At 46.8% G+C, this 24,201-nt stretch overlaps 1 protein-coding gene across 1 annotated transcript in view; it reads right to left on the bottom strand.

Annotated features, from left to right (window-relative positions):
• Positions 1-23,441, bottom strand: part of LOC308157994 (spermatid perinuclear RNA-binding protein-like) — a gene marked incomplete at both ends in the record, with an annotated part of 55,342 nt that extends 31,901 nt beyond the window's left edge. Inside the window, 10 exons of the mRNA XM_080531587.1 lie at positions 5,958-6,038; positions 6,422-6,527; positions 9,652-9,749; positions 10,250-10,361; positions 10,546-10,641; positions 14,085-14,200; positions 18,801-18,945; positions 20,895-21,066; positions 22,776-22,981; positions 23,391-23,441. Of these exons, the coding sequence (XP_080387713.1) occupies positions 5,958-6,038; positions 6,422-6,527; positions 9,652-9,749; positions 10,250-10,361; positions 10,546-10,641; positions 14,085-14,200; positions 18,801-18,945; positions 20,895-21,066; positions 22,776-22,981; positions 23,391-23,441 (1,183 nt within the window). The remainder of the gene's footprint in view (positions 1-5,957; positions 6,039-6,421; positions 6,528-9,651; positions 9,750-10,249; positions 10,362-10,545; positions 10,642-14,084; positions 14,201-18,800; positions 18,946-20,894; positions 21,067-22,775; positions 22,982-23,390) is intronic.
• Positions 23,442-24,201: the final 760 nt, after the last annotated feature.

Here is a 24,201-nt window from a genome sequence, read left to right as displayed (position 1 = left end):
ACAGCGGGGTATAAGGAGAGCGGGGTATAAGGAGAGCGGGGTATAAGGACAGCAGGGTATAAGGAGAGCAGGGTATAAGGACAGCAGGGTATAAGGACAGCAGGGTATAAGGACAGCAGGGTATAAGGAGAGCAGGGTATAAGGACAGCAGGTTATAAGGACAGCAGGGTATAAGGACAGCAGGGTATAAGGACAGCAGGGTATAAGGACAGCAGGGTATAAGGAGAGCAGGGTATAAGGAGAGCAGGGTATAAGGACAGCAGGGTATAAGGACAGCAGGGTATAGGGAGAGCAGGGTATAAGGACAGCAGGGTATAAGGAGAGCAGGGTATAAGGACAGCAGGGTATAAGAACAGCAGGGTATAAGGAGAGCAGGGTATAAGGACAGCAGGGTATAAGGACAGCAGGGTATAAGGACAGCGGGGTATAAGGAGAGCGGGGTATAAGGAGAGCGGGGTATAAGGACAGCAGGGTATAAGGAGAGCAGGGTATAAGGACAGCAGGGTATAAGGACAGCAGGGTATAAGGACAGCAGGGTATAAGGAGAGCAGGGTATAAGGACAGCAGGTTATAAGGACAGCAGGGTATAAGGACAGCAGGGTATAAGGACAGCAGGGTATAAGGACAGCAGGGTATAAGGAGAGCAGGGTATAAGGACAGCAGGGTATAAGGACAGCAGGGTATAAGGAGAGCAGGGTATAAGGACAGCAGGGTATAAGGACAGCAGGGTATAAGGAAAGCAGGGTATAAGGAGAGCAGGGTATAAGGACAGCAGGGTATAAGGACAGCAGGGTATAGGGAGAGCAGGGTATAAGGACAGCAGGGTATAAGGACAGCAGGGTATAAGGAGAGCAGGGTATAAGGAGAGCAGGGTATAAGGACAGCAGGGTATAAGGAGAGCAGGGTATAAGGAGAGCAGGGTATAAGGACAGCAGGGTATAAGGACAGCAGGGTATAAGGAGAGCAGGGTATAAGGACAGCAGGGTATAAGGACAGCAGGGTATAAGGATAGCAGGGTATAAGGACAGTAGGGTATAAGGACAGCAGGGTATAAGGAGAGCAGGGTATAAGGAGAGCAGGGTATAAGGACAGCAGGGTATAAGGAGAGCAGGGTATAAGGACAGCAGGGTATAAGGAGAGCAGGGTATAAGGACAGCAGGGTATAAGGACAGCAGGGTATAAGGACAGCAGGGTATAAGGACAGCAGGGTATAAGGAGAGCAGGGTATAAGGACAGCAGGGTATAAGGACAGCAGGGTATAAGGACAGCAGGGTATAAGGAGAGCAGGGTATAAGGACAGCAGGGTATAAGGACAGCAGGGTATAAGGAGAGCAGGGTATAAGGACAGCAGGGTATAAGGAGAGCAGGGTATAAGGACAGCAGGGTATAAGGACAGCAGGGTATAAGGACAGCAGGGTATAAGGAGAGCAGGGTATAAGGAGAGCAGGGTATAAGGACAGCAGGGTATAAGGAGAGCAGGGTATAAGGACAGCAGGGTATAAGGAGAGCAGGGTATAAGGACAGCAGGGTATAAGGAGAGCAGGGTATAAGGACAGCAGGGTATAAGGAGAGCAGGGTATAAGGACAGCAGGGTATAAGGACAGCAGGGCATAAGGACAGCAGGGTATAAGGACAGCAGGGTATAAGGACAGCAGGGTATAAGGAGAGCAGGGTATAAGGACAGCAGGGTATAAGGACAGCAGGGTATAAGGAGAGCAGGGTATAAGGAGAGCAGGGTATAAGGACAGCAGGGTATAAGGAGAGCAGGGTATAAGGAGAGCAGGGTATAAGGACAGCAGGGTATAAGGAGAGCAGGGTATAAGGAGAGCAGGGTATAAGGAGAGCAGGGTATAAGGACAGCAGGGTATAAGGAGAGCAGGGTATAAGGACAGCAGGGTATAAGGACAGCAGGGTATAAGGACAGTAGGGTATAAGGAGAGCAGGGTATAAGGACAGCAGGGTATAAGGAGAGCAGGGTATAAGGACAGCAGGGTATAAGGAGAGCAGGGTATAAGGACAGCAGGGTATAAGGAGATCAGGGTATAAGGACAGCAGGGTATAAGGACAGCAGGGTATAAGGACAGCAGGGTATAAGGAGGGCAGGGTATAAGGACAGCAGGGTATAAGGAGAGCAGGGTATAAGGACAGCAGGGTATAAGTACAGCAGGGTATAAGGACAGCAGGGTATAAGGAGAGCAGGGTATAAGGACAGCAGGGTATAAGGAGAGCAGGGTATAAGGACAGCAGGGTATAAGGACAGCAGGGTATAAGGACAGCAGGGTATAAGGACAGCAGGGTATAAGGACAGCAGGGTATAAGGACAGCAGGGTATAAGGACAGCAGGGTATAAGGACAGCGGGGTATAAGGAGAGCGGGGTATAAAGAGAGCGGGGTATAAGGACAGCAGGGTATAAGGAGAGCAGGGTATAAGGACAGCAGGGTATAAGGACAGCAGGGTATAAGGACAGCAGGGTATAAGGAGAGCAGGGTATAAGGACAGCAGGTTATAAGGACAGCAGGGTATAAGGACAGCAGGGTATAAGGACAGCAGAGTATAAGGACAGCAGGGTATAAGGAGAGCAGGGTATAAGGACAGCAGGGTATATGGACAGCAGGGTATAAGGAGAGCAGGGTATAAGGACAGCAGGGTATAAGGACAGCAGGGTATAAGGAGAGCAGGGTATAAGGAGAGCAGGGTATAAGGACAGCAGGGTATAAGGACAGCAGGGTATAGGGAGAGCAGGGTATAAGGACAGCAGGGTATAAGGAGAGCAGGGTATAAGGAGAGCAGGGTATAAGGACAGCAGGGTATAAGGAGAGCAGGGTATAAGGAGAGCAGGGTATAAGGAGAGCAGGGTATAAGGACAGCAGGGTATAAGGAGAGCAGGGTATAAGGACAGCAGGGTATAAGGAGAGCAGGGTATAAGGACAGCAGGGTATAAGAACAGCAGGGTATAAGGAGAGCAGGGTATAAGGACAGCAGGGTAAAAGGAGAGCAGGGTATAAGGAGAGCAGGGTATAAGGACAGCAGGGTATAAGGACAGCAGGGTATAAGGACAGCAGGGTATAAGGACAGCAGGGTATAAGGACAGCAGGGTATAAGAAGAGCAGGGTATAAGGACAGCAGGGTATAAGGAGAGCAGGGTATAAGGACAGCAGGGTATAAGGAGAGCAGGGTATAAGGACAGCAGGGTATAAGGAGAGCAGGGTATAAGGAGGGCAGGGTATAAGGACAGCAGGGTATAAGGAGAGCAGGGTATAAGGACAGCAGGGTATAAGGGCAGCAGGGTATAAGGACAGCAGGGTATAAGGACAGCAGGGTATAAGGAGAGCAGGGTATAAGGAGAGCAGGGTATAAGGACAGCAGAGTATAAGGACAGCAGGGTATAAGGAGAGCAGGGTATAAGGACAGCAGAGTATAAGGACAGCAGGGTATAAGGACAGCAGGGTATAAGGACAGCAGGGTATAAGGACAGTAGGGTATAAGGACAGCAGGGTATAAGGAGAGCAGGGTATAAGGAGAGCAGGGTATAAGGACAGCAGAGTATAAGGACAGCAGGGTATAAGGACAGCAGGGTATAAGGAGAGCAGGGTATAAGGAGAGCAGGGTATAAGGACAGCAGGGTATAAGGAGAGCAGGGTATAAGGACAGCAGGGTATAAGGACAGCAGGGTATAAGGACAGCAGGGTATAAGGACAGCAGGGTATAAGGACAGCAGGGTATAAGGAGAGCAGGGTATAAGGAGAGCAGGGTATAAGGACAGCAGGGTATAAGGAGAGCAGGGTATAAGGACAGCAGGGTATAAGGAGAGCAGGGTATAAGGACAGCAGGGTATAAGGAGAGCAGGGTATAAGGACAGCAGGGTATAAGGACAGCAGGGTATAAGGACAGCAGGGTATAAGGAGAGCAGGGTATAAGGACAGCAGGGTATAAGGAGAGCAGGGTATAAGGACAGCAGGGTATAAGGACAGCAGGGTATAAGGACAGCAGGGTATAAGGAGAGCAGGGTATAAGGACAGCAGGGTATAAGGAGAGCAGGGTATAAGGAGAGCAGGGTATAAGGACAGCAGGGTATAAGGACAGCAGGGTATAAGGAGAGCAGGGTATGAGGACAGCAGGGTATAAGGAGAGCAGGGTATAAGGACAGCAGGGTATAAGGAGAGCAGGGTATAAGGACAGCAGGGTATAAGGACAGCAGGGTATAAGGAGAGCAGGGTATAAGGAGAGCAGGGTATAAGGACAGCAGGGTATAAGGAGAGCAGGGTATAAGGACAGCAGGGTATAAGGAGAGCAGGGTATAAGGACAGCAGGGTATAAGGACAGCAGGGTATAAGGACAGCAGGGTATAAGGAGAGCAGGGTATAAGGAGAGCAGGGTATAAGGAGAGCAGGGTATAAGGAGAGCAGGGTATAAGGACAGCAGGGTATAAGGACAGCAGGGTATAAGGACAGCAGGGTATAAGGAGAGCAGGGTATAAGGAGAGCAGGGTATAAGGAGAGCAGGGTATAAGGACAGCAGGGTATAAGGACAGCAGGGTATAAGGACAGCAGGGTATAAGGACAGCAGGGTATAAGGACAGCAGGGTATAAGGAGAGCAGGGTATAAGGACAGCACGGTATAAGGAGAGCAGGGTATAAGGAGAGCAGGGTATAAGGACAGCAGGGTATAAGGACAGCAGGGTATAAGGAGAGCAGGGTATAAGGACAGCAGGGTATAAGGAGAGCAGGGTATAAGGACAGCAGGGTATAAGGACAGCAGGGTATAAGGACAGCAGGGTATAAGGACAGCAGGGTATAAGGAGAGCATGGTATAAGGACAGCAGGGTATAAGGACAGCAGGGTATAAGGACAGCAGGGTATAAGGAGAGCAGGGTATAAGGAGAGCAGGGTATAAGGACAGCAGGGTATAAGGAGAGCAGGGTATAAGGACAGCAGGGTATAAGGACAGCAGGGTATAAGGAGAGCAGGGTATAAGGAGAGCAGGGTATAAGGAGAGCAGGGTATAAGGAGAGCAGGGTATAAGGACAGCAGGGTATAAGGACAGCAGGGTATAAGGAGGGCAGGGTATAAGGAGAGCAGGGTATAAGGAGAGCAGGGTATAAGGACAGCAGGGTATAAGGACAGTAGGGTATAAGGAGGGCAGGGTATAAGGAGAGCAGGGTATAACGACAGCAGGGTATAAGGAGAGCAGGGTATAAGGAGAGCAGGGTATAAGGAGTGCAGGGTATAAGGAGAGCAGGGTATAAGGAGTGCAGGGTATAAGGAGAGCAGGGTATAAGGAGAGCAGGGTATAAGGAGAGCAGGGTATAAGGAGGGCAGGGTATAAGGACAGCAGGGTATAAGGAGGGCAGGGTATAAGGAGAGCAGGGTATAAGGAGAGCAGGGTATAAGGAGAGCAGGGTATAAGGCATCAAAATGAGTTTGGAGTCTTCAGTCATGACCTTTTCAAACCTTGCCACTTCATTGGTCCTTTATGGAGTTCAGGGAAATGAATCAATTTCTTCTACAAACTTTTGTTTTTATAAAGACACTGGAAGTAGTAAGTCTTCCAAACATGACGGACGCACGTTGTTTGGAGGAAGTAGGCCTATCTGCAATAAACTGAGCCTTTTACTAATCACATGGTTCCACACCTTCTGAAACATCAAATTCAAGCACCTTGAATGTGTGAACACTAGACACAGCAAAACAATATATTGTGAAATATGTGTTAAGTTACGCAATACAGAGACGTATTTGCTAGCTGACGAGCGAAAAAGTTTAGTTTTTTTAATATATATATTTCTTTTTTTTAGAGAGAGAGAGAGAATCACTTTCAATGACCCATGTCTTTCTAAAACTTTCAAGGATTTCAAGGACCCGTGAACCCGTGAAGAAGGATTTGGTATTTTGATTAATGGATTATCTTTGGATTCATCAAAAAACATCTTATTGGATTGGTGGCAGCAGGACGTCACCTTTCATCGTGTTGTTCTTCATCTTCTTGACGAGCACTCTGTCGTCAGGGGCGTGGTCGCACCGCCTCTTCAGACACGTCCCTGTGGATCACACACACACTGTCACCTTCCACACACACACACACACACACGGTCACCTTCCACACACACACACACACACACACACTGTCACCTTCCACACACACACACACACACACACTGTCACCTTCCACACACTCACACTGTCATCTTCCACACACACATGCTGTCACCTTCCACACACACGCTGTCACCTTCCACACACACACACACGCACACACACACACACACACACACACACACACACACGCTGTCACCTTCCAGAGCACACACACGCTGGACCTCGGAACTTCCTCTGCAAACAAACACAAGTGCGCACACACTCACACTCACACACACACACAGCACACACACACACACACACACACACACGAGCATGCCTCTACCTTGGTGGTCAGATCCAGACAGTGTGTGTGACAGCCTGCTGGCAGGAAGAGGATCCATGTCCAGGACCTGGTACAGCTGTCCGAAGGCCAGCAGGCGTAACCACCGCTAGAACACACAACACACACACCAGGCATCACACCCCAGACAGAATGAGGGCACATATCTCCACATGACAAAACCTTCCAAGCCTTCTGGGGGAAAGAGAGAACAGAAACCCTCTAGAAGGAAACAAGGAAAGAGAGAACAGAAACCCTCTAGAGTCTAGAACAGTGGTTCTCAACCCTCTCCTCGGGGACCCCCAGCGGCTCCACATGTTTGATCTGTTCCACCACCAGCTCACCTGATTCAACTGATCAAGTACAAAACATAATTGCTTTATACTTGATCAGTTGAATCAGGTGTGCTGGTGGTGGAACAGATCAAACATGTGGAGCGGCTGGGGGTCCCAGAGGAGAGGGTTGAGAACCTCTGCTCTAGAAGGAAACAAGGAAAGAGAGAACAGAAACCCTCTAGAAGGAAACAAGGAAAGAGAGAACAGAAACCCTCTAGAAGGAAACAAGGAAAGAGAGAACAGAAACCCTCTAGAAGGAAACAAGGAAACAGCCTGGGGAGCTCAGGGCTGGCATACGGTGGTCTTTTTGTGTATATATTTATTTATATATACAGTGGGGCAATCATAGGTACACTTCAACTATGAGAGACAAAATGAGAAAAAAAAAATCCAGAAAATCACATTGTCTGATTTTTAAATAATTTATTTGCAAATTATGGTGGAAAAGAAGTATTTGGTCAATAACAAAAGTTAATCTCAATACTTTGTTATATAGCCTTTGTTTGCAATGACAGAGGTCAAACGTTTTCTGTAAGTCTTCACAAGGTTTTCACACACTGTTGCTGGTATTTTGGCCCATTCCTCCATGCAGATCTCCTCTAGAGCAGTGATGTTTTGGGGCTGTCGCTGGGCAACACAGACTTTCAACTCCCTCCAAAGATTTTCTATGGGGTTGAGATCTGGAGACTGGCTAGGCCACTCCAGACGGGCCTGGACATGTACTGGCTTAAGCAGGGGGACACGTCTGGCACTGCAGGATTTGAGTCCCTGGCGCCGTAGTGTGTTACTGATGGTAGCCTTTGTTACTTTGGTCCCAGTTCTCTGCAGGTCATTCACTAGGTCTCCCCGTGTGGTTCTGGGATTTTTGCTTGTGATCATTCAGCCCCAGATCGAGGGAGATTATCAGTGGTCTTGTATGTCTTCCATTTTCTAATAATTGCTCCCACAGTTGATTTCTTCACACCAAGCTGCTTACCTATTGCAGATTTAGTCTTCCCAGCCTGGTGCAGGTCTACAATTTTGTTTCTGGTGTCCTTTGACAGCTCTTTGGTCTTGGCCATAGTGGAGTTTGGAGTGTGACTGTTTGAGGTTGTGGACAGGTGTCTTTTATACTGATAACGAGTTCAAACAGGTGCCATTAATACAGGTAACGAGTGGAGGACAGAGGAGCCTCTTAAAGAAGAAGTTACAGGTCTGTGAGAGCCAGAAATCTTGCTTGTTTGTAGGTGACCAAATACTTATTTTACAGAGGAATTTACCAATTAATTCATTAAAAATCCTACAATGTGATTTCCTGGATTCTTTTATGATGAAAATTACAGACCTCTCTCATCTTTTTAAGTGGGAGAACCTGCACAATTGGTGGCTGACTAAATACTTTTTTGCCCCACTGTATATACAGTATATATATATATATAAACCCCTCAAAAAAAGTTTGGAAACGTTATTTCAGTCGATTCTTCCTCCCCTTTAATAATACCAATCGGTATTGTATTTTATATCGTTGGAAAGCCTGATTAGTCACCTTTACAACAAGGTACAACTTGTAAGGATCATACCTTCGTGGTATGAGTAACACAGCTAAATGTGTGGGTAGCGGCCCAAACATTTTTGCCAAAATCCCCTGAAATATTCTTCTGTTGGTATTCACTCTCGTTTTGAGCTTCAAGTGCTGGCAGGTGTATGTCAGTCACAGGTGTGTGACTGGCACCTGAATGGCACCTAATTGACAGGAATGATATTCTGGGGCCAGTGGCGATCCCATATCTCCAGAATCTGGGACCTAACTCCATCCTCCAGGATGACAACGCTCGCCCCCACAGAGCCAGGATCATCACAGAGCACCTCCAGAATTTGGGAGTGGCGAGGGTGGAATGGCCTGCCGTGAGTCCAGACCTCAACCCAATTGAACACTTGTGGGATCAGCTTGGGCGTGCTGTACGTGCCAGAGTGACCAACGCAACCATGTTGGCTGACTTGCGGCAAATCCTAGTTGAGGAATGGGATGCCGTCCCACAGCAGTGTGTGACCAGGCTGGTGACCAGCATGAGGAGGAGGAGCCAGGCTGTTGTGACTGCGTATGGATCTTCCACACGCTGCTGAGGTCCCTGACAGTGTAAAATTAATAAAGTGTAAAAATTGCCAATATGTGTTGTTTTTTCCTTATTACTGTGGGAGAGTGCAATCATCCAATCCACCAAGCAACTCAAAACGAGAGTGAATACCAACAGAAGAATATAGGGGATTTTGGCAAATATTTTTGGGCCGCTACCCACACGTTTAGCTGTGTTGCTCATTCCACTAATGCATGATCCTTACAAGTTGTACCTCGTTGTAAAGATGACTAATCTATATCCAACGATATAAAATACAATACCAATTGGTATTATTAAAGGGGAGGAATAATCAACCAAAATAACGTAAACTTTTTTTGAGGGGTTTATATACCCAATTCAATTGAATGGGAAAGTGTGTCCAAACTTTTGACTGGTACTGTGTATATATACGTATGTTTTCTTGTTTGTTTTTTAACCTTTATTTAACTTTAAGAGGTAAAAAAGAAAAAGAAAAAACTTTAAAAAGACCTTTAAGAGGTCCCTTGAGATTAAAATCTCGTTTTCGAGGGAGACCTGGCCAAGACAGCACACCAGGTTACAAAAGGTTACAACATTGGGAGAATAAAAAAAACATACTAAAAACAGACAAGGGACAACAGAGAAAATGTGTATTTGTATTGACACCATCTCTAGTGACTGCTGAACGTGTTTCAAGTGAAGCAAATGTTCTAGTGAGAACACCCCCTTAGTCAAATGTATTTCTTGTCAGTCGCTTTGGATAAAGGCGTCTGCTTAAATGCCCAAAATGTCAACGTAAGACTATGTGGTTGAGGTGACTGACCTGGGCGCTGAAGGTGATGGCCTCTGCCTGCTGGTCTGTGAGTGCTGCCAGGGTGTCGGTGGGCTCTCGCTCACAGGGGTCCAGAACTCCAGGCCCACCTGGGGAGTCGGCAAACATTCAATAAGTAAAACATTCCTAACAACTTCTTAATTCATCTCTCATTCATCGCTGGTTCACATTCATAAAAAATCGATACTGGATCTTGACTGAAAGTACTACATTTCTGTTTGAGAGCCGAGTTTCACAAGATGGATTTCACCTCACATACTGTCTGTCATAAAGAGAGTATGACAGGTTTCCCACACCTTCTGAAACATCAAATTCAAATTTCAACCACCTTTCAACCAACTTTCAAGGACTTTCAAGACTCAAGTCCATCAAATTCAAGTACCCAACATGGCATAGTTTGAGACAGAACTAGTTGACGAGCTGAGTAAAACATTTTTGAATATTTTTTTATTTTATTTTTTGAGAGAGAGAGGGGAATTCAAGCACTTTCAATGACCTATGTCTACTTTCAAAAACTTTTAAGACCTCGATTTTTTTTTCACAAACTTTCATGGATTTGAAGGAGCCGTGGAGCCCTGAGCTGACAGACCTGGGAGCAGGATCCCTGAGGCCAGGCACTCCAGCACCCTGCGCAGAGCCTCCCCGGGCCCCAGGGCTCTGCTACTGGTGGCTATGGCCTTCTCACAGATCAGCTCCAGAGGCTGGAGAGGAAGGGACAAACACCTCACTTAACCAACAACATCAGTTCCATGTCGCTAAATCACACAACAGCACTTTGCCTGCCGACCCGCCCCTCCCTTCCCACCTTGTCCCATAATCACGCACGCGCACACACACACACGCGCACACACACACACACACACACACCTCTCCATGTGCACGTACCCATCCTTTGAGGGGCTGCCACACAGGGACTCTGTTGCACATGTCTCTAAGGACACGCATGACGACAAGACAGGACTTCAGATCAGTGACTCTGGCCTGGGAGGGGGGGCAGAAAAGACACACCGCGTGAACAGGTGACGCTGAGAAGTATACGTCGACAAAACCCTCCCACCTTTAGAGAACTAATTTTGCCCAACTACGCTATTCCCCTTGGTAAAACAGTACATAGGAAATCAGATACAGTAGATTAACTCGCTAACTGCCAAAGAATCACCGAACACAGTAGCTATAATTCTTATTTTTTTACAATACTTTTGGCTGGAAAATGGAGCGTCGTCATTTATGCAGTTTCGGTGAATAGAGTCGTCCTTAACACTCTAGAACAGTCATGTCAAAGTCAAATACACAGGGGGCCAAAATAAAGAAAATGGTACAAGTGGAGGGCCGGGCTGGTTCAATGTTTATTAAAACTCGCAATTATTGCACATATTGAACCAATACCAATAACACAGCCTATATTGCACTTAACATGAATCATTAAATTAAATTAAGTAAAACATAAATAAAATCAGTTGCAATATTTTCTCACGGCTCTTTCAGTAATAAATTGAAAACGTTTTTTTCTTCTTCTTTTTTTTAAACAGGTAAACAGCAAAATGTAATTTTCCCTCAAAGCTCAATGGCAAGATAAACACAAAAATTAAACAGCATGCATTAAAAACAAATCAGTGTGCTGCTCTGATCCTCACCAATGACTGTCTTTTATAATAAAATTAGAAAAGTCAATGCAAACTAAAAGTGCAAAACAGTTGCATTAATTTCTTAGGCAACATTTCCCTGGGTCCATTCAACTGGAGAAAAAAATAATAATTCCCTTCAAAGAAATATCAAGTCCAAGTCCTTTCTGCTCACTTGTCTGAGGCTGAGCCCGATACTTGGTGTCTCATCTTGTACAAGTTCATTAATGTTTGGGGTCAGGCTCTGAGCTGAGGAAATCCTCAGGATTGAGTTCAGGTGTTCATCACTAAGACGACTCCTATGTGATGTTTTGTTTAGTTTCATCAATGAAAACAGTTGTTCACACAGGTATGTGCTGCCAAACATAGACAGCGTGCGAGCAACTTGGGTGCGCAGCTCAGGCATTGTGTCGGGGATGAAACGAGCAAACTCCGCAGCGCCCACGGACTCATATTTTGCCTTCAGTGTGTCATTACACTGGAGCTCAATCAGCTCCATTTGGAGATTTGCTGGTGCACTTTCCACGTCAACTGCAAATGGATTGCTGAGCAGTTGAAGCCTACTTTTTTGGGCTTCAAAGTCGGAAAATCTCCGCTTGAAGTCGGCAGCAAGTATGCCGAGTTTGTCAGCAAACTGTGTACTCGGGAACACGACAGTAGGCCCACTAGGCTCAGTAGGCTGTTTAGAGACCAGCTCGTGCATGGTCTTGCAACACGAAAAATGGTCAAAGTTATTTTTTCGCATCTGCGTTTCCCACAGGCTCAGCTTGGTTTTAAACACCCTCACAGTAGAATACATGTCAGAGCCCCGCGGTGGTGTAGCGGTCTACGCACTGGCCGCTAGTGCATGCTGCCCACCGGGGCCGGGGTTCGTATCCCGGCTCGCCAGATCCAGATATGGCCGAGGCACACGGGAAGCGGCATATTGGCCGGCCGCTTCCGAGGGGGGTATAGGAGTATTTCTGGACTAGGATCCGTCGCGCAACACCGCCCCCTGGGTGCCGGAATAACGGTACTGGGCTCGAGGAGCCAGTCAGCCTAGTCTGCCTGGCGCCCTCCTCTGGGACTGCCGGCCACGGGGTCGTGCGGCGGATCATATGCAATAGGCAGGGGATAATTGGATGCTAAGTTGGGTTAAATTGGCTACCAAATTGGGTGAAAAAGGGATAAAATCTGAAAAACAAATTTTAATAAAAAAAAGAATACATGTCAGAGATGAGATGGCCCCGCCGGTGCAGCAGCAGGTTCAGTTCATTCAGATGGCCAGCGATGTCACACAGAAATGCGACTTCACACAGGAAACTTTGATCACGGAGCTCTGTAGTGTCTTTCCCTTTGCTTTCCATAAACAGACAGATCTCCTCACGCAGCTCGAAGCACCTTTTCAACACCTTTCCCTTGCTTAGCCACCACACCTCTGTGTGATAGAGCAGGTCACCATACTCAGAATTTAACTCCTCCAGAAACGTCTTGAACTGGCGGTGATTTAAACCTTTTGCTCTAATGAAGTTAACTGCTCTTGTTATGGTGCTCATTACATGTTCCATTTTCAAAGCTTTGCCACACAACGACTCCTGGTGTATGATGCAGTGATAAGATATCAGCTCACCCGTGCCGTCTTTCTCCTTCTTTCTCTCCCGAATCCTTGCCACCAAGCCACTTTTATGACCGCACATTGCGGGCGCTCCGTCTGTTGTTAGTCCCACAAGTTTATCCCAAGGCAGCTCCATGTCATTTACACACCCGGATACCTGTTCATACAGATCCTTTCCTGTAGTTGTGCCATGCATCGGACATAATCCCAAAAACTCTTCTGTCACGCACAGGCTTGGGTCCACTCCACGGATGAAAATTGACAGCTGAGCAATGTCCGATATGTCGGTGCTCTCATCCACAGCAAGGGAGTATGCGATGAAATCTTTTCCTTTTATCACAAGCTGTTCTTTAAGATTAGTGGAAAGCTGGTTTACACGGTCAGCAACTGTGTTTCTGCTCAGACTCACATTTGAAAATAGCTGCCTTTTTTCTGGGCACACGACGTCACAAACTTTGAGCATACAGTTCTTTACAAACTCTCCCTCGGTAAATGGCCGGGCTGATTTTGCGACCTCTTCTGCCACAATAAAACTGGCCTTAACTGCAGCCTCGCTTTGTGATGTGGCTTTTGTGAACATAGCCTGCTGGGACTTAAGATTTCTTTTTAACTCTTCTACCTTCTGTAGCCTTTGGTCTGTGTTCATATTCTTGTATTTGTCTTTCTGTGCGTCTGTGTGTTTCGTTGATGTTTCATAGTGCCTTCTTAAGTTATATTCTTTCATAACAGCCAAGCTGTCTCCACACACAAGACACACAGGCTTTCCTTTTACTTCGGTGAACATGTATTCTGCCTCCCACCTGTCTTGAAACCCCCTGTTTTCAGCGTCCACCTTTCTTTTGGCCATTTTGGGGGAGAGGGAAATGAAATTTGACAGCGATGTTTAGGTCTCCACTGTCACTGAAGCGAAGAGAAGACGCGGGGTCGCGCTCGCTCGCGGCAGTCGCGGGCACTCGGTACGCGCCAATGCACTCGCAGTGCATCTTGGGACTTGTAGTATTATGGTGCTGCGGGCACATAATACTTCGGGCCGGTTTTAATAGTAATTAAATATCATCCCGCGGGCAAGAGAGAACTCATTCACGGGCCTGATCCGGCCCGCGGGCCTTGACTTTGACACATGTGCTCTAGAACGATAGAGTGACCAATCGGGACGACTTCATTCACCCTTGGGCATGAAAGCGGCTGAAGCCATGACGTCAGCCCACCTGGAACCATTTGGCGCGCCTGAGTGACGAGAGGGCGGCCCTGCACCTCCGGCTGTCCAGCACCTCCTCCTCCCCCCCCTCCTCCTCCTCCTCCCCTGCCACGGCGCCGGGCTCCTCTGGAGAGAGGGGAAAAGGATGAAGACAAACACTGACAGAGCGTGACCCCAGGGGGCCTTCAGACTCACACACAGACAAACGCACAGGCAGCAGTGGGGACGGCTAAAAAATTTGCATCCCCCCACTGATCTGAACGATCTGAGGGGAAGTTTGAGAGTTTCCGTGATTTTTGTCTCATGCACAGGGGAAAGGGTGTCTGTGTGTGTGTGGGGGGGGGGTTTACTGCGTAGACACACACAACTGTTAGGAGAGTCAATGTGAGTGCATGCATCTGCATCTGCAGCCCAGGCCAGACTCTCACTCTCACATGCAGATCAGTGGCTGCTGCAGACGATGGTCACACCAGGTTAGTGTGTTACACCAGGTTAGTGTGTTATCAGTAACACCAGGTTAGTGTGTCATCAGTAACGGTGGAGGGATGGGACGATTATCGTTTTTATTGTTAATCGCGATAAAAAACACCCGCGATAACTTAATTGTGGAGAATTATTTAAGAATTTAATTATTTAAATAATCGTCATAATCGTCATAATCGTATGTTATGAATAAACTGTGTTTAACAAATGTCTGGCGCTATTTTTCAGCCTAGGCTACATTACTTTTGCAGTCAAGTTAGCGTCTGTTACTGTAATATAATTGCGTTTCCTCACTTGAGCCGCGCGCGAATATCCTCACAGAACTTGTCTCGCGCTATTGTTCAGCCTGCATGGGTAACGTTACTGTCAAGTCAGCCTTGTCAGTCAGTCACTAGGTAACGTATGCTAGCCTTCTCACCATGGCTGGTGAAAAACTTTAGATGGGATACTGTCTCATTTGCCTACCTTTTTATTACCAGGCAGTGACAGTCTATGGCTGCAAAAGGCACGGTCGCCGCTAAGCTTTAGCAAATATATTCTTGTGGTTTACTTAATACTGTTCAGCACTTGAGGTTACATGCAATGCATTACTTGTGCTATATAGGCTAAATAAAATTATGAAAGCGGCAAGTAGCAAGTGTGCGCATCAAAGGCATTAGGCACGTAACATCCATGCTGTATAAACACATGACAACCGTCCGTTATTTCCCGAACTTTGCCCGAACCCCCCGCGAGGACCCGGGGAACAACGGTACGCTCCCCGCGGCTGCTATCAGACTGGCCGCGGGAGTGAGTGTTGAGGGAGAGAGGAGACGGCAACCCTCGCTCGCCATAGACTGTATCCCTACTCGTCTCTCCTGAGCTCGGTTGTAACGTGAACCGTGGAATACGGGATATGTTAGATGCTTTACAGTAATTCCCCAAATGACCAGAAAAGGAAGTTAGATTTGTCGCTGGTCGCTTTTGACTAATTAAGTCGCCAAGGGGCTCTGGAAGTTGGCAACACTGGGAGTGCGTTCTTTAAACTTCCTTGGGTACGTTAATGAAAGGTGCTGATTGGCCGAAAAGGAGTTAGGTCAATCAGCGCTCGATTGGTCTTTCTTAAGGACCCGGATTATGGCCAGAGATACAGTATGTGCCACTAGAATCAGAATTTGAATTACTGACTTAAAATGTCATAAAAATACAACAAAATCTAAGTTAAGGTGATTACAGTGTGTTTTATGTATTTTTTAAAATTTATTATTATCGCGATAATATCGTGGATCGCGATTATTTTGCCCACGATAATCGTGATATGAAATGTTCTAATCGTCCCACCCCTAGTGGAGGGTGGAGACATTAGAGCGTGGCAGCACCCCAGGACACAGGGCAGACTGGAGATGGGAGATAACAGATTGAATGACTGTCTCAACCACTGCCTGGGATAAAGGGAAGGCTTTCAGAATCACACATATCCAGACAGGATCTGCCATCAATTTGGCGCCACGCTGGGATTTTTCTGTCTTGCAGGTCAATCAGATGTTTATGTGGCTTAGACAGTCTCCACACTGTGTTTCCTATGGGACCAACCCCTGCCATGACTGAGACTGAGCCATGGGAGAGAGAAAAAAGGCATTAACAATAATAACAACAGCAATAATGACACCATAAACATCTAAGAGTGAGAAGGGCCACCCTGGAAAGAAAGTGAAGGCTTCTTCCCTCTGGAGCAGCTAAGGGGAGGGGAGGGGTGATTGCTGTGGGACAAGCAGACGAACCGGGCGACGGACTGCAGACCACAGACCAACGACAGACCAACGACAGACCAACGACAGACCAACGACAGAGCTCCATGCTCAATGAGAGAGATGGGATTGTACTTCCTTCTGATTCGATAACGAGGTACAAGCTTCTCAAAATTTCGCCGTCGTTCCAAAAAAGTTCCAGAGGGTTTTTAGTGTTCATGAGGTTATTAATGTGTACCCGTCAGTACGATCAACTGCTGGGACAGGAGTTTTTGCGGAATAAATTTGCATTGACGTTGATAACTAGGACAGTAAGATCCTCTTTATATGGAGATCTTCCTTCTAAGAAGGTTAGGAAATGCAGGTGAGAAAAGTATTTCCGTTTCGATTAAATTCAGAGCTAGAATTCATGAGCAGTTTGGCTGGGTTGGAAGAGTCTACTGTGTCCATGTGTGGTTCTGCAGGCTGTGGCCGTGGCCGTGGTGAAAGCTGGGCCCGGTAGAAGAGGTGGAGGACGGACAAAAGGAGCCGATGAGAGGCCCTGGGGTCAGCCCTGGGGTCAGGGGTCAGACCTGGGGTCGTCCTGTGTCACACCTCTAACAACACCAGAGACTGAGGGCCTTCGTGTTCTGCCCCAGGGGAGAGCTGGGAGATGTGGGCAGACAGTACAGAACGATCTGGTCCAGGGACATGTAGGACTTCAATAAAGACCTTGGAAGCACTGAATATACCGTGCACAACATGTCTCTGGAATGATCTTTCACTACGCTGCCAGTTCTGCCTTTCAGGTGCAACTTCCAAAACCCCCCAGAAAAGTAGAGCTTATATTGAGATCAGACATAGCCATTCAGAAATGACTCACTAAGCTAAAAAATATCAGAAACAGAATTATTTTTCAGATTGGTGGGAAAATACCGATAGCTTCAATAGAACTTCAGAACTTCAATTTGTGTAAAATGTTCAGTCCCCGTTAAGTCTTTTTTTTTCTTCCCCCCCCTATTCCTTAAAATGTTTTGTTAAAATGAAGATTGTAATAGTTGAACAAAGCCTTTTCACCTCTACCTCAGCCTCCCTCTCCACCAGAGGCAGACCACGGAGGCAGTCACTCATCAGCCACATACAGATAAAGACAATGCTCCATGACATCATCAGCTCCCACTTTGATTAGTGACTTAAAAAAAACATAAATGAAATTAATAACCACATATTAATACCACTGACTTTACAACATGAAATGATGGGATGTCATTCTGAGCAGCGAAATGCTAAAAGTTTGGAGAGGTGTCAGCCCCTCTGTCTCACATCCTCAGAGAGAGGGCAGTTGGGTAATGTAGTTCTTTAGTTTTTATATCTTTGTCAGCTCTGAAATGGACATCATGGACCACAATTTCATGGCGTACAGTGACCCAGAGAAGAGAGGTACAGTAAACAGGGGGGGGGGGGGGGGGGTTCCGGGGGAGCCCCTTGTACCCAGGCTTCCTGCGGTGGGCCTCGCCGGGCGTCAGGTTGGCGGGTTTGACCATCCAGAGACGCTGGGGGGGGAGGAGCTGTGGCAACATAACCAGTGGTGAAGTGAGCAGAGGTGAGATAAGAGACAACTAAAACACAGTAGTCAGTCAGTGTTCTGCTTTCATGGTGTGTTGTTGTTATTGTTCATATCACCAGCGGTCACTAGAGGCTTTGGCATGTGTGTTTGCAATTACAGTACCATTGAATCCCTGTTCTTCTTCTGACGGGGGTTATCTGAAGGCTAAGTACAGCAATTTTCTTCAATCGCAAATTGCGGCCTCAATAGTGAATTGAACAACGTTTTCTCTCCTTTTTGTTGAGACACTGCCTCAGCCGCTCAGCCTGCCCCCCCCCGGTGGGGCTGACGCTACAGTACAATAGGACGAGGTGTTACGTAAAGGCCGCTCTTCCAAGTCTGACTCGCCTTTCATTCATTTTGAAGTGGATTGTCTTCGAAATACAATCACAATACAAGCGTATTCCTCCACAGAGCTGTTTACCTTTGACGGTTGTGACCTTGTGACTAAATGCTGACGAGGTACACATAGGGTAGCACAGCGTCCTGTAAAACGGCCTTCTGACTCCCTATTCGTCAAAGAGGGACGAGGAGGCTGTAGGAGAAACCGGATTCCGGCAGCTTCTTTTACACATGAAAGCCCCCCTGCCTGCATCCCAACGGAACCCCCTGCTTCCCAGTCCCAGCTGCTACTTCCACCGCACGGGACGCAGATCTATATCCCGCCCCTCTCTCCTTCCTGTCCACCTCTGACCTAACCTCTCGGCTTTCAAGCTTTCAATCTTTTTTCTCGTCTCACCCTCCCTGCCTCCCTCCCTTCTTTCCCCTTCGCCCTCATTCTCTCAACTGCTCTTCTTCTTTTTTATTTACTGCCCCCCTCAACGTCTGCTCTCTTCTCCTCTTCCTTCCTCGTCTTCCACCCTCTCAGCCCTCCCTTGTTAAGTAAAGGTTGAGTGAAGCAGGACAGGAGGAGGGTTGGCTGTCTGCGTACCTTTGACTGTGCTGCTGAGGTCCTCCCTCATGGCCAGCGAGGAGAGGGTGATGGTCAGGGAGAGGTCGGGGTCCTTGGAGACGAGCACCCGGATGGCTGCCTCCGACATGCTCGACCGCACCTCGTACTTGTCCCCCGTCAGTGTCTGCAAGGGCACGGGAAGACCATACTATAGGGGCAAAGCGATATATACACATTCATCACATCCGTGTTACTTACACAACGTCAGACGACGATCTAGGTAAGATTTCCGATACCGGCCTTTATTCTGGTCAGGCCAACTTCGGTAATGATGTTGAAGACGAGAGATTTCGGGTGTATTCACTAGCTTAGCTCCTGTGAATAACGACCCTATCCATCACCCATCACCACTGGCAACCTCTCCCCCATGTGGCTGGAGGAAATTAGAGGTTCAAACGGATGGTGATGAAGGGCACAGTGGGGCAATGGCAAGTTATTAGGGGCCAGCTGTGGCTCAGGAAGTAGAGCCGGCGTCTAATGAACACAAGGTCTGCAGCTCGGCGGTTGAAACCCCGGCTGGCCACGTGTCGAGATGTCCTCGAGCAAGGCACTGAAGCCATAATTGCTCCAGGGTCGCCGTCTATGGCTCTGACCCCTGGCCACTGACCCCTGGAGTATAAAATACCAAATTCCAACAATTGGCTGACAAGTTGATTGCATGGCAATAAAACATGTTTGTTGGGTGGGAAGCTAAAGCCCGATTTATGCTTCTGCGTCGAATTTACGCGCGTCTACGCCGTAGCCTACGCAAGGGCTCTCGCAATTTATACTTCCGCGTCGCGTTGATCCGCTCCGTTGGAACGGTGTACTCATAGTGGCATAATCGCGATTTTCTTGTTATGCTTGTTGTAAAGAAAATGTCCATAATGCATTGAAATGACATTAAACTAAGATAATACGATGGTTATCATATAAAATCAAATCGTTATTAATAAGTAATTACAGAGAAGGTAAATGAAAGGTAAATGAATAATTTTTTTAGTAGGCGTTGACATTTTTGTTGAATTTCCAGAAAAACGTCAGGTTTTAGGGGGTTATTCTAATTCTCGTTTTAGGCCTTAATGGGTTAAGACTGCCTGTTGCCTAAAAAATAAGACTGACTTATTTTGAGGTTAGAAAGTTAGCCACCTTCCCCCCTGGCTAAGCTTGATTTAAGAGCTGTGTTGCTATGGGAACGAGTCAGCCTTAAGTGTCAGTTGGAAAAGTGCTAACTTTTAAGTAACTTTTAACTTTTTTTCCCAACTGCTAAGCAGTATACTTTTCTCCACATTATATTCCTCCAATATACATACGTTTTTTGCATTGCGTGACAGGCTATCTAAGTCAGTCTTACATTAGTCACTCATAGGTGAGCTTTATGCAACAGGAACATTTTAGAGTCTATAGCAAGACTGACTTAAAGTGAGATCTACATCTAAGACTGGGTCTATCTTTATTAAAGTGAGATCTAAGTCTAAGACTGGGTCTATCTTTATTAAGTGAGATCTACGTCTAAGACTGGGTCTGTCTTTATTAAAGTGAGATCTACGTCTAAGACTGGGTCTATCTTTATTAAAGTGAGATCTAAGTCTAGGACTGGGTCTATCTTTATTAAAGTGAGATCTAAGTCTAAGACTGGGTCTATCTTTATTAAAGTGAGATCTACGTCTAAGACTGGGTCTATCTTTATTAAAGTGAGATCTAAGTCTAAGACTGGGTCTATCTTTATTAAAGTGAGATCTACGTCTAAGACTGGGTCTATCTTTATTAAAGTGAGATCTAAGTCTAAGACTGGATCTATCTTTATTAAAGTGAGATCTAAGTCTAAGGAGGTGACGGTAACGCTGGACCCAGAGTCTCACAGGCAGATTGATCCTCTTCCTGGCAGTTATGACTACTTCATCTTTCTAGGTTTCATCTACAGTTTTCCTTTAAAAAAAACTAAATGCTGAAAGTGGATACCACTTCTAACATCTTCTAATCGTTTTCCAACGTTCCCCCTCTTTCTTTTCCTTTCAGTATTCCTCTTCCCTGCTAAGCCCTCTGGTCTCCTCCTCAGCTCCACGGTGACCCCCCCTCTCTAACTGTGCTCACCTGGATCTGCAGGGGCAGGTTGGCGCTGACGGTGTAGAGCAGCAGCTTGGTGGGCTTGTCTCTGCACATCAGCAGTAGCTCCAGGTCCAGGTCTCCTCTGACCAGCAGGCCCTTGGCCACCAGCCCCATCCGCATCACACCACACAGGGCCGACCGGCTCTGAGTCTGCGGCCTGGGCCAGATACACACCAGGGCTCGACATTAACGCCCTTTTACTTGTCCGGAGCAAGTAAAACCGCGTTAATGTCAAGCCCTGCACACCATCTATCATTACAATGATACACTATATGGACAGAAGTATTGGGACACCCATATGTGCTTTTTGAACTTCTAATTTCAAAACCATGGGCATTAATATGGACCCACCTTTGCTGCTATAACAGCTTCCACTCTTCTGGAAAGACTTTCTACTAGATTTTAGAATATGGTTCAGTGTTTCCTCCAGGATTTTTCACATTAGTGGCGGAGTGTTCCTTTTTCGCGCGCTCTGCCCGCGCGCATTTTTTTTCCGCGTGCACGCGCATGAAACACGCACTGGCGCTCAATACAAAGACGTAATTTCACCGAAAACTAGAGGGTGGCAACATTTTTTTTTTTAAATGTGTGCCCTGTTTACCCGTACCTCCGCCGTTCTGTTCGTGGTGATTTGAGAGGCAATAGATTATTTTTGCCCCGCGCATAGTGCCCTGTAATTAGACCACACGACCACAGCTCCGTTGTGTCTCTTATTGTCCAAATGTTCCTTGAATTTTAGCTGCATGTTTTTCCAGCATGTAAATCCGTTGTCAATAAAAATTCGACTCCCCTTCTTTCCCCCTGCCAATACTGTGTCGTTTGTGACATTTACCAACGTTTATGCTATGAATAGTTCGAAGCTAGCGTTAGATGCGAGGCTGCTCGGGAACATTATTTGTTTCACAAAATAGCCTGATTTAGTTGACCATGAACATCAGAGACTAGACTACATTACGAATGTTCATTTAAAATACTCTATAGTGAGCACTGGTATAAGAACATAAACCAGAGAACAGCAGTAAATGCAAGAACCCTAGGTCGTCGCTGATGATGTTGCATTTTCGATTAGGATACGTTTACGGGATTAAAGGGACGGGCGAAGAGAGAGGGAAAGGGATTTCCAGAAATCCAAATGTCCCGCTAAATTCGGACCAATCACAAAACTGTTTTGCAAGCGCGTCGCCGACGAGGTTAATTGCAACATTGTAACATATTGTAACTTACTCCATCCTAAATCGGAACAAAATGTAGGTCTGAAAGCGGCCTAAACTAGCTTCAATCTGATTTTTTTCTGTTCTCCGGTCATAAAGTGGACTGAATCAATTAGTGGCGGAGAAAATGTATTCGTGGCGGCCCGCCACGAATAAATGCATATAGAGGAAACACTGTGGTTGTAGGGATTTGCTCCCATTCAGCCACAAGAGCATTAATGAGGTCAGGCACTGATGTTGGGCGAGAAGGACTGGCTCGCAGTCGGCGTTCCACCCATATGTGCTTGTTGAACTTCTCATTTCAAAACCATGGGCATTAATATGGACCCACCTTTGCTGCTATAACAGCTTCCACTCTTCTGGAAAGACTTTCTACTAGATTTTAGAATATGGTTGTAGGGATTTGCTCCCATTCAGCTACAAGAGCATTAATGAGGTCAGGCACTGATGTTGGGCGAGAAGGACTGGCTCGCAGTCGGCGTTCCACTTCATCCCAAAGGTGTTGGATGGGGTTGAGGTCAGAGCTCTGTGTGCAGGCCAGCCAATAGGGCCCTAGGGCTTTTTAAGACCAGCGCGGGAACCCTGTAAATGTAAATCGGGCAGTGTGAGTGAGTTGCTTCTTTCGAGGCCTACAGGAGATAGAAGATAGCCTCACTTTGTGTCAGCAGAGCCTCCGGCGTTGGTGTCGTCCGTGGCAGTAGGGGTGTGGACGTTGTCCATCCAGTCGGACACCTTTTTGAGGGCACACTCGGCGGTGGACACCAGCGTCTGGACCGCGTCGAGCTCCTCTGGGGACGGGTAGACGGCAGCATGCTTGGCCATGACGTGACTGTCATCGTTGGCAAACGATCGGATGGACCTCTGGGAGAGAGGAGGGGAAAAAGGGAAAACAAGAGCATCATAATCATCTTCCTCACTATCGTCATCATCATCGTCATCTCCCTGGTCTTTGTCCTGTGTAGTAGTGTTCTCCATCCACACACCCTAATCATCTTATTTATGTTGAGAACCCCACAACTCATCATATGTAGGTCTGTGCTGCAACTTTCTCACAGATCACCACAACCATGTACAGTATATACTCTCTGATGTAATAGAGAGGGCTCTGGTCAATGGGTTGCAGGTTAAGAGAAAGAACTGTCTTTAGCTCACACATTTATAGTGATCACTACCAGTGATATGCTAATACACGTCTATGACAAGGCACCTATACAGTCCTATCACCTTACAAAGGACAGCAAAGGTGTGAAAAGGGGGTTAGGTTACAGACAGTATCACTCAGGTCAAAGGGCAGGGGGCAGGTCACAGGAAGGGAGGCCATCTTGACCATGTGGTCTAGGACAAAAGAATGCTAATTCATAAAACCCCCTTTGTTAGTAGAATCCTTACAGAACTATACAGGTCTATGAATATGTGTGCAATAAGACAGACGTCGACAGGATCTATACACAGGTCTTTCAGTATAGGTGGTACGCTGACACTGCCCTTTACGGTTGATATCACGTGTTGATGTGTCAAAGGATGAATCACGAAATCACAAGTTCTTGCTCAGAGTTTGACAGTTAAAGATAGAAATGTATTCCACACATTTACCAATCGGGGAGCGCAGTTCATGCAAACACTCTTGCTCCCTCAGTGCTATGCATATATACCAGAATAATGGCTGACCATGTAGTCAGCTGTCCATTACAAATCATATCCTTCTGACAAGTTGCTAACGTTGCTGACCCTTATATGGTTCAAGAGCTTTCCCAACTGTTTTCCTAAGATACTTGGTTCCTGGTTGCTATAGTAACAAGTTACTTGACCTGCCTCTCGGTACCCCTCAGTAGTGTTGTCCAAGTTGCTTGCCCTTAAAATAGTTGGCTGGCGGCCAGTTCAGGTTTCCAGTTCTTAGGGCCGGCAGAAGGTTAAGAATAAACCACAGCACAGAGGTGCAGACTAGTTTGCATAGTGTCCTTTCAATGAAATAAGTGTTTTACTCAGAAATGCAACTCAACCACGGTAGAACTTCTGCAAGTTGGCTAGGTAAGGTGTTGCTGCTGAGTGTCAGACAAGCCATCTTACACTGCAGATCTCTC

The sequence above is a fragment of the Nansenia antarctica genome (genome assembly GCF_963989245.1).
Source record: "Nansenia antarctica genome assembly, chromosome: 5".
NCBI classification, from domain to species: Eukaryota; Metazoa; Chordata; class Actinopteri; order Argentiniformes; family Microstomatidae; genus Nansenia; species Nansenia antarctica.
Note: the sequence above shows the minus strand (reverse complement) of the source record. Positions and strands in the feature narration are given on the sequence as shown.